The 10,340-nt window shown below is 36.0% G+C and overlaps 2 protein-coding genes across 2 annotated transcripts; both read left to right on the forward strand.

The window, feature by feature from the left end:
• Nucleotides 1-831: 831 nt before the first annotated feature.
• Nucleotides 832-6,152, forward strand: LOC142979896 (uncharacterized). The gene is made up of 2 exons (XM_076125123.1): nt 832-932; nt 5,703-6,152. The coding sequence occupies exon 2, from the start codon at nt 5,717-5,719 to the stop codon at nt 6,065-6,067; it is 351 nt and encodes a 116-aa protein (XP_075981238.1). The 5' UTR covers nt 832-932; nt 5,703-5,716; the 3' UTR covers nt 6,068-6,152.
• A 2,450-nt stretch (nt 6,153-8,602) lies between these two features.
• On the forward strand, nt 8,603-9,606 carry LOC142979895 (uncharacterized). Its single transcript, XM_076125122.1, has 2 exons — nt 8,603-8,749; nt 8,868-9,606. Exon 2 carries the CDS (start codon nt 8,878-8,880, stop codon nt 9,571-9,573), a length of 696 nt encoding a protein of 231 aa, XP_075981237.1. The 5' UTR covers nt 8,603-8,749; nt 8,868-8,877; the 3' UTR covers nt 9,574-9,606.
• Nucleotides 9,607-10,340: the final 734 nt, after the last annotated feature.

Below are 10,340 nucleotides of genomic sequence, written 5' to 3' on the forward strand. Positions count from 1 at the left end.
GGTAGTTTTTTTTCTCATATTTAGGGGTTTATATATAGTTACTTCCCTTTTTAAATCTTACGAGAGCTTCGTAAACAACCAAAATTTTGCTACTAGATCAAGATTTCGGCCAGGTTCTTCTCATTACCCACGTTACGTGGGGTCAGCACATCATGCTTATCTCCAAAACATGCTGAATGTAAAGAGAATTTGGCTGATGTTTATTCAACCATCCGCCTGCCTGACGTCACATGTCAATACTCCTTCCGAATCTTACGTTTAAGTGTAAAGTGTCAGTGATATTTTGACACTGGTTAAGATGCGAGTAAGGGAATCTGGCATATAGGAGGGGGTGGAACTATGGGACTGAGAAAGGTTTGTAGATGACTCATGTTTCATGGCTCTCGAATCTTTGTCTATTTATTATCTGTATCTATATTTTATGGTTTAATGACATTTCCTGCTTGTTATGTAATGTTAATAATTTTATTACAATGTAATTACGGACTGAATATGAAAGAAACACATTAATAATTTTTGATGAGCTTTCGATGAGAGTTTGATGGTGTGACTTCTTTCATTAGCCACCCAGAGGACCTTCGCGTAAAATACAGAGTTTATTAAAATATAGATCAGCTGAAGAGAAGACATCTCGTATATATTTAAATATTGTAAAATAATGGTATTGAGTTGCATCCGGTGAGCCTGGAAGTCGACTACAACATAGTTGGAAGAAAGACAAGGCTGATGATAGAATGTATTTAGTACTTACGTTATTCTGGTACGGAACTCCCGTGATCAGTGAAGAGTCACACTCGCTATCGCCATGTGTCATATTGACAGTCTCACCGAGTGTCTGATAAGTGTAGGTGCGTGATTTATATATTGGGATGCGACGCCGATACGTCAGTACTAACACAAAGTTTACGGGATTTACTTGCTGTACCTTACATGTAAGTTATTTAACTTAACTATAAAAAAATGTACATTTTCGTTTTCTTCATTCTTCATGATATGTTTACGTTTATTTAGGCTTCTAAACGCGACCTCGTGTAATAAGATTTCCCCACGTAGATTCTATGTGTTATTCTTGGTCATAAGCTCTCCCACCTCGAATCCATTCTGCATCGGCCTAACAACTCTTGCATTTATAATATTAATATGATTGTATTCAGAGCTTTATATCTAACTAATCTTCATCAAAATCTATACAGTAGTTCTTGCGCAAAATAGTGACAAACATACATTATTTTTTTTGCCTTATAAGCTTGTCGGCCCTTACGTAGACTAGCTAATCAATAAGCAGTGTTAATTTTGAAAATCTTAGCAATATTCAAAATTGTGGAATCAGCTCACGTTTTCAACAATGCATGTAATTGCAATCGAATTATCATTGAGATTTATATTGTTTATGAGTGATGATAATTATATGATTGAAATGACAGATATAAAGTTAAGGCAGAATAATATATATTTTTTGGTGAAATCTGAGATCGAATATTTATTTAAAGAAATTAGGTTGACATGGCTATTTCCGTGTTTAAGTGGAAAATGAAATACAATAAATTGAATAACATATATTCAGGTGGTTAGTAATCGAAGTTTAGAAAGTTATAAGCGATAATAGCAAACGAAAAATACATTCGGTGGACACAAAAAGGAAAACAATAGTTTAAAATAAAAATAAGTGTAATAGTCCTTTGAAATACAATTTAGAGGCAAGTTTTTCAACTGTAATTTTCTTTAAACCCGTCTTTAAAACCTTTAATTCAAGTAAGCCGTAATGCATCATTCAATGATCGCCTCTAAAAGTCTTACCTCATGGAAAAAATGACTAAACCGCAACTGGTGACTGTTTCTATAAAATAATAACAAGTTTTACAATTCAATATCGTTTTATATACTCTAGTGTTTCCTTATTAACTAATTGATTTATGATATAGCTTATGTTGTATCTAATCGGCACTTTATCTTCTAAAGATATTGGTTTATCACACATTTTGTTTGTTTATCCGGTTTAGCGACAATTTTTCGGCGTGGTTAGTGAACTTGTGTGTCTGTTTTGTAAGCTGAAAAGAGCCCTGGCTTAAATTATGATAACAGTTGACGAATGATGACAGTCCAAATTCTTAACAAAACAAGTAGATTTTAAATGTCAAAGTTTCGATATAATACATCCGAATTACAATCAATGGCAAGAATTTCTAAAATTCGGATTTATTCTATCTATTTCCTACATAAACTATACAATATTGATAGAAAGAAAAACTGAATTAGAAAGCTATTCTATTAGCTAGTCTACATAACTCCGAATTTTACGTATTGGCATTTGTACTAAAAAAAATAGTAGGTAAATAATCATGAAATCTACAGACTAAATGAATATTTTCTTGACCAGGCTTCAGCGGCCAATACACTCTCTATTTCTTCACCCTCATAGACACTATTGCATAATGCACTATTGCACACTACCCTTCGATATAGTTTATCATACGCTCACAAAAGTTTAAAAATAAACAAAATATGTACTTTCATTTCCTATTTTATTACTTAGGCACTTTAGTAAATTATTGAAACAACCAATGTATAACGTACTAGATGACCCGTGCAACTTCGCTTGCGTCACATAAGAGAGAATGGATCATTATTTTCCCCGTTTTTGTAACATTCGTTGCTACTCCGCTCTTTATGGCCGTAGCGTGGTGTTATATAGCCTAAAGCCTTCCTCGGCAAATGGACTATCTAACACTGAAAGAATTCTCAAATAGGAGCTGTAGATCCTGAGATTAGCGCGTTCAAACAAACAAACAAACTCTTCAGCTTTATAATATTAGTATAGATTTATTATTATAGCTTGCTATTGTTAAGTTCTGACGAGTCTGTATTCCTTATTTACAGTGTAGAGTTTGCTCATTAGGAAATAAAGATCGTTCAAGTTGTTATTGATTGAACGATTTGCTGAATGTCTGTTTGTATTTCTGTTTGTTTAGTCTAGATATTCACTATTATTAGCTGTAATGGATCTATGAATGTAGTCGGTAGGTACCGGTATAGACTACAGTAATTGCAAGTATGTTTACGTTGTTGCATTTAAAAACTCGTTTGTGAATCAAAATCTTGCTTAAATTTGATTCTCATAAACATACATACATACACATTATCAGGTCTGTTATACTCGAAGGTGTAGGTACAGGTGCATGAAATATACCGTGATTTGCCCTTTATAATGTCAGTCCCATGTAATATGCATGCAAGTTGTGGATAGTGGGGGAATTTACTCGAATAATGTATATAATTTAGTCTTTTCAATTCTTTTATTTATACTAACTTTAGCCCTCGGTGACTTCTCTCAGAATATAGTTTACTAGCTGACCCGCGCAACTTCGCTTGCGTCACATTAGAGAGAATGGGTCAGAATTTTCCACCTTTTTATAACACTTTTTTCTGTTACTCTGCTCCTATTGGTCGTAGCGTGATGATATAAAATATGCTTTTTTTCACAAAAATATTCTCAAAATTATTTATATCTCCTAATATAACGAAGTCGCGCTAAGGCATCCGTCATTAAAACAGTTGCCATGACAACGGAATTTTGTTGATTCAATTGTCATTATAAATTGATTATTCGCGACTTAGTTCGCCACCTGAATTTTCCCGGAAAATGCGTCATTTTCCCGGAGTAAAAAGTAGCCTATGTCCTTTCTCGGGTATCAAAATATCTCCATACCAAAGTTCACGCAAATTGGTTCAGTACTTTAGGCGTGATTGAGTAGCAGACAGACAGACAGACAGACAGAGTTACTTTCGCATTTATAATATTAAGTATGGATAAATTCGCTAATGTTCTAGCAAATAGGAGGGTCATAATAGGGTTTGGGATGAAAGCTTAACACAAACAAACATTTGACTAAAACACTTTACTACATATAAGTATATGTAGTGTAATTACTTTTTAACATACTTTTTCCTGTATTTAGTAAGGAATTACCTTGCAACTGTGCTACGTATACATCGTTTCACATTCAAATGATATATCGTGCAGTTAGCACCATCTTTCATCTCGAGTTCGAACGGAATTGCCTTATAATTCAAACGCGAATATTTTATACGTTTCCTCTTTCATTTGGAAGCATATCTATCTTATTATTCATAATGCAGTACTTATATTTTAGAATTAGGGATTATTTCTAACATTTTTGTTCAATTTTAAGTGATGTTCAGAGTAACAATGACAGCACGAAACTCATGTGTAACTCAAAATCGAGTGTTCTTTGAGTATTTGGCCATTACTGTTTTTAATCTAAGACATGCAGTTTTATGTGAAATTCGAGCGATATTACATATCTATTGTCACATTTTGAATGTATGTAAAAAAAATTGCCGGTAGATCATATTCGCACGAATACACGAACTGGCTAGTGTGTTCGACAGTTTCAAAGTTTTATAAAACGAAATTTAATCCTTTGAAAAATTCACGAAATATTCTTGTATTTTTCGAAAGTTCGCTCGAATGTTATAGACACCGGAGGTAGGAGTTACCTGGATTAGAAAAAATCTACTCGTCTGATTACTTCGTGGTACGAAAGAATATGTTGTATGCATAGTTTTCGGCGTAAGCGTATTGAATTTTTGTCCATAATATTTAACCTCTTACGTACACAAACAAAAAAATAAATATTGATCCTTTCACTTTTCTTTTATTACCACGAGATGGCGCGTGCATACTTAAATAAGATTTTTATTTATACAAAATATTGGCAAAACACTATACTTCATCAGGATTTCCTTTAACGGCCTCCGTATATTGCGTTGGTATAGCAATAAAATGCCCCTGAAAAGAGATATTAAGATACTCGTGAAATTACCGTTTTACCGTCTTTAACTACTTGTCATAGATTCCTAATATCATTATCAGCAAATAAACATTATTACACGCTTTTTCCTCTAAAAAGTAGAGAATTATAGCTGATTAAGATAAGGTTAATCTTTAGTAGATGAATTAATCGGCGGTTCTGATAACTCAAGATTTAGGTTTTAGAGGATTAAGATGAGATACAATCATTCATTTTATGAATCGAAATATTTGACCTAGAGAATAACTCTTCTTACCTCTTCTTACTAAAGGGAAAATTTGAAATAGCTTAATTTATGTATTAGCCGCCTTTACACACACGTTCACTCTATCGCACGTTCTTAAGAGCGTATAGGATTAGGCGCGGTAAAGCAGCGCGGTCTTCGCTCGCGATTTCCTTGGTGGATTTTCTGGCGGGCTTGAAGGATGAGCGCGGCACGTGGTCTTTCCTTTACCCTTACACGCGCGATTGTTGTTTCATGCGCAAGAGAGATTTTATAGAGTGTGTAATAACCAAGAGCTTTTGCAAAAAATGTTTTTGAATCAGCGCGTCGAACGCATAGAAAAGTCAAATGTCAGAGAGATTACCGCGTTATAACCTACGGACACGCCGCACGTGCCTTGTATCTTATGCTAATACTCACTGATAAAGGGCAGACAACGTGCTCATCAATACTTATGTCGGCTGTTCAAAATAACACCGTATGTGTCAACATGTGGTGTAATGCGATCCAGCACATTTATCTCGATCTAAGCCAGATATTTTACCGCACTTTCAAAAGGCACCAAAGATCAAACAGACTTAGGGTCGAGAATCCCTAACTTCTTAACTAAATTGTAATAATAAATAAAAATAAATGTTCTTTTCCAGATCAAAAAACAAAAATGGCACTCCCAACCATCACCCTCCGCGAGCTCTCCGACGCCTCCCAGGACAAGACACTGGGACCATCCACGAACAAGGTCCTAGAAGGCATGTTGAACGACTACATGGACCTGCAATACGGCAAGGAGACACCATACACCACGGGAAAACAAGTGGTACCAACCGGAGCTACGCTTGATGACGTCGACAAAGCAAAAGTGGACGAAAGTGCCGAGAAAAAGTTCCACGATGTATTTGAATGTATTTCAAAGAAGGCCCAAAGTGGGGACTTGACGCCCCTCTCGAAGAACGACGGCACTTGGGACCCTAAACTGACCCCCGTTCTCGTCCTTGTGACCCCTAATCCTTAGATCGTAAGGTCCTGAATCTGGTTTATTTATTTGTTATTTTACTTATTTGTTATTATTGGTTTTAAATTAAAGTTATTAATGTAAATTGAGTTTTATTTCGACATTCATTACTGATTGAGTAACCGTTACTTGTGGCATTGTACATGTACGAAATTGAAAACAACCTGGCAAAGGCTCGAAAAAGTACAGCATTATTCGTACTCATATGGCGTGAATTTGCTTCCATTCTTCTGGGCAACACATAGTGGGAAAACACTTTTTAAGAGAATTCCTTGGGATAAAAAACCAGTCATCAGTTTATCTATCCATTAGCAACTTTGTTATGACTATTTGCTCGCATCGCGCAAAAACTACTCAATGGATTTTAACGGGAGTTTAAAACACATCGTTTGGCTTAATTACTGCGGTAGGTTTTAATGAAAATAGTTTCAAATTAAAAGCTGAATTATACGACTAGGTTATGTTCTAGGGTTCAGACTCAACTTGTAATAAAATAAAACTATTCGCAATTGTTTCTGAAATATTTTACACCCTTTACGCACCACTATTGCTGTCTCTGTGCGGGCGATAGTGTGTTATGACTGCTGTTCACGAGGTTTCGAGTTCAATTCCGGGTCGGATTTAGGGCTACTGGTACTTGCATAAGAAATTTCCTGTAGTAGCTCCGAGTAGTGTAGTAGTTCGGTAATATGTCCAGAGTACAGCAATAGACTCGCCAACTATTATTACAAGTGTTTAGCATACTTCTCTGCCTACACCTTCTCGTAAAAAAGGTATGATAACCAAATAAAGTGAAGTCATTTTTCGATAGCTGATAATCTAAGTTTTAAATTATCGACTGTGTATTACTTTTTGATCGATTGTTATTTACAATGACTTTCACATTAATTAAAGTGTAGCTAATCCTTCCTTTACCGTTTCTTCGCAGGACAATTCAATTAATCCAAATCTCAGTTCAAAATGACGTACACGACGTCATACAGTAAATGTAGTGTGGACGCAAGATTAATAAATATTTTTTTTTTCTCAAAATCACTTTGTATAAATGGAATCCAACTTCATTTGAATTAATCATACTTTATTTCCACTTCAAAATTTTTTTGCCAAAAGAAAGTAAATCACATAAACGTTGCAATTATGGCTTCCTTTCCTCCTACACCGCATTGGTAGCGTAGATCAGTCAAACGCACCATCATGCATCGGTTGTACAATACATACCTAGAAAAATCAGTGCAGTTTCCCATAGAACATCGTGTTAATGTGCGCCACCGATGTAAATACAAAAAGGAAGCCTAAAACATAACATGTTTGTTGTATTTATTTTCTTAAGTACTTTATTTATATAACGAGCGCTGAAGTGCGGTCAAGTGTCATCAGCAGGAGTCTGTTCGAAGAAGGAAAATACACAAGTTTTTGTACTAATTGCCTTTAGATGGGGCGCATGGCTTCACCCGCGTGGGACTCGGCCGAAAGGAAAGTTTCCACTTGATTAGACTGTTTTAACAATATACATGTTTATTATAATATTTTGTTTCATGTATTTTGCGTGTTATTGTTATAAACCTTCCATTCGGATGTCTTAGGCCTTTATTAATGGATTGGTTTTTAATTGGAAGCTTGATATGAAACTGTGCTTCGAAGATGAACCGAATATATTAATATGTAAGTATAAGTTTTAGACAATTTTAAAAAGCTGATTACATTTTGTCATATCAAGGAAATCCGCCTGCTTTCAGTTAAATAAAAGTCTTTACGGTCAATTAAATATGATATCAACTCATTCTACATTAAGACAAAGGTAAGCGGCAAATAATAGTAGGTAAGTATAGAATGTTTTTTTGTTAAAATATAATGATTTCGAAACTGTAATTAATACCGACATTATATTTTAGGTTGAATTTAACATTTTATTTTAACAGTATAGTTGAATTATAATATCAACACATAATATAAAATATCTATCTGGTTCATATGACTCATGAGCTTATAGATTAGAAATATAGAAAAACCGAAAAGATTAAGGTTACTCATGTCATAAAGGCTTAATGCAACAGTGCATGTGTCAAGAAAAACACTATTTTATTTCTTTACAACATTCTACCAAATGGTGCAACTTTGTCAAATGTTTATCTTTCAATTAATCTAAACTAAAACTGATTTTATCTACAAACCCAATTTTATGATATGTTGTTTAACTAATACATTGTACGAGTATGTAGTTATATGAAGCTAGTACATTTTATATACAATTTTAGAGAAGTGAGTGGGTTGGGAAAAGAGGAAATGATATATTTCGACTATCACGTAGATCATGCCTCGGGCCATGACTTGTGGCCAATGATTTATTACTTAAACTATAAATCTATGAATTATCGTCGCATCGTAAATCATTATTTAGAGGCAGTTACGGAAGCATAAGAATAAGTAAACCAAGTTGTCTGGCCACTTACCTTTTCCTACAATTGTTGTGTTTAAGGCTTATCATATCACGTATAACACAACCAATAAATTAAAACTACTACGAAGTAGCTTAATCTTTTATTGCCAATAAATTGAGGCCGTATTACAGAGGATTACTCTAGCGCCGATGACTCCTTATCTTTATTGCAGCCATTTCATTATTTAACTTTTCGCCGGCGAGTTATTTTGGCAGAAGACATTCGAACTTCGTGGAGAACACAGGTAAGTCTTTGATCACCCCCCCTGTCGAGTTTGACAGCTTGTCGGGACTTTTGACAAAATAAATAAAACATTATCATAATATATTTTCGAAAATATTCATGTTGTTGTAAAATTTCAGGTAAATAAACATGAAACTGCTACTTTTGAGTTTGTTTGTCGCGGCCGTGGCTGCTGTGCCCATCCCTGACGATGACGCCGGAGCTGTGGAGATGATTGTGAATGGCGTACCTGATGGCGAAGCCTTGGAGATTGGAGACATCGTTGACATCAAACTGAAGGAACACACTGATGGAAATGTAGTCGCTACTGACTTGCTGCACCCCTTCACCGCTGTGGGTATCGCTGAAGCCGCTGCCGCCGCCGCTGCTGAAGAATCCATCGTTCCCGAACCCATATTGCCTGAACCTGTCCTCCCTGAAGTCGTACCTGAACCTATCGTTCTTCCCGAGCCCGTCCTGCCTGAGATTGTCCCCGAGCCTGTGATTCTTCCTGAACCAGTTCTTCCCGAGGCTCTGCCCGAGTCCGTGGTCCTCCCAGAGCCCGCTCTCCCTGAAGTGGTCCCCGAGCCGATCGTCCTTCCCGAGCCTGTTGCTCCCGAAGTCGTTATTCCTCCCGCGACCCCCGAGATTGTGATTCCCGAGCCTGTGCCGTCCCCATCTGCCCAATTCGGTGAGGTGTACAACGATGGAGTCGTCTCAGTCACCGTCAACGCACCTCAGGCTGAAGACGAAGGTATGCTCGCGACCCTCCAGTCCTGGTTGAACATGGTCATCAACTACTTCAGTGAAGACACCCAGACCCAGACCTCTCACCAGATCGTCTAATACTAAGAAATATATCTGAAGTCCTTTGTAGGATGTACTCGTTTTATTTTGATACCTTGATATTGTTTTCTAGTCTAGTATATTTTTTATATGATTGTATTGTATTGTGATCCACGACTCGAGTCTAGTTGTTCTCATGTTAAGTGAATATAACTAATATTTTTTATTGACTTGTTTTATTATGATTGGTCGACATACAGTAATTGGAGCTAACGAGCGTCTGGATACTGTGGCTCGAAGCAAGTTGGTAGAAATCATGTATAAAATATACAATATACATAAATATGATCGTGCTGGCACATACATGAGCTAGTATCAGTCCGTTCCAAGGCTTGACTACAACGATAATCGTTATAGAAAGTTATTAACAGCTAACACTTGGGGTGGCTCATGAAAATACAAGTTAGCAAGTGGCATGCGTTATAATAAACTATTCAAGTATTTGTTGAACCGTCGTGAACCCAACGTTTGGCACGTTCTCAACTTGCCCAAGTTCCCCACTTTGCCCAACTCCGGTTACTTAGTTCGTTAAAATGAACTTCGCTTTGCAAAATGATCGGCCACTGCTATTTTAGTATGCAACGCAACTCGACCTGTGAGCATTTTCTGTACTGAGTAGAATATCAATAGAAAAATATCCTCTGAAATACATTTTTTCTGTGAAAAATCTGCAGCAATACAAGCTTGTGAAACTTATAAGGAAAAGTTCTATGAAGAATGTTGATGACTTCGATAAAATAATTACTCATTAATAGAGATAAATAAAA

This window comes from Anticarsia gemmatalis, chromosome 17, assembly GCF_050436995.1.
Source record: "Anticarsia gemmatalis isolate Benzon Research Colony breed Stoneville strain chromosome 17, ilAntGemm2 primary, whole genome shotgun sequence".
NCBI classification, from domain to species: domain Eukaryota; kingdom Metazoa; phylum Arthropoda; class Insecta; order Lepidoptera; family Erebidae; genus Anticarsia; species Anticarsia gemmatalis.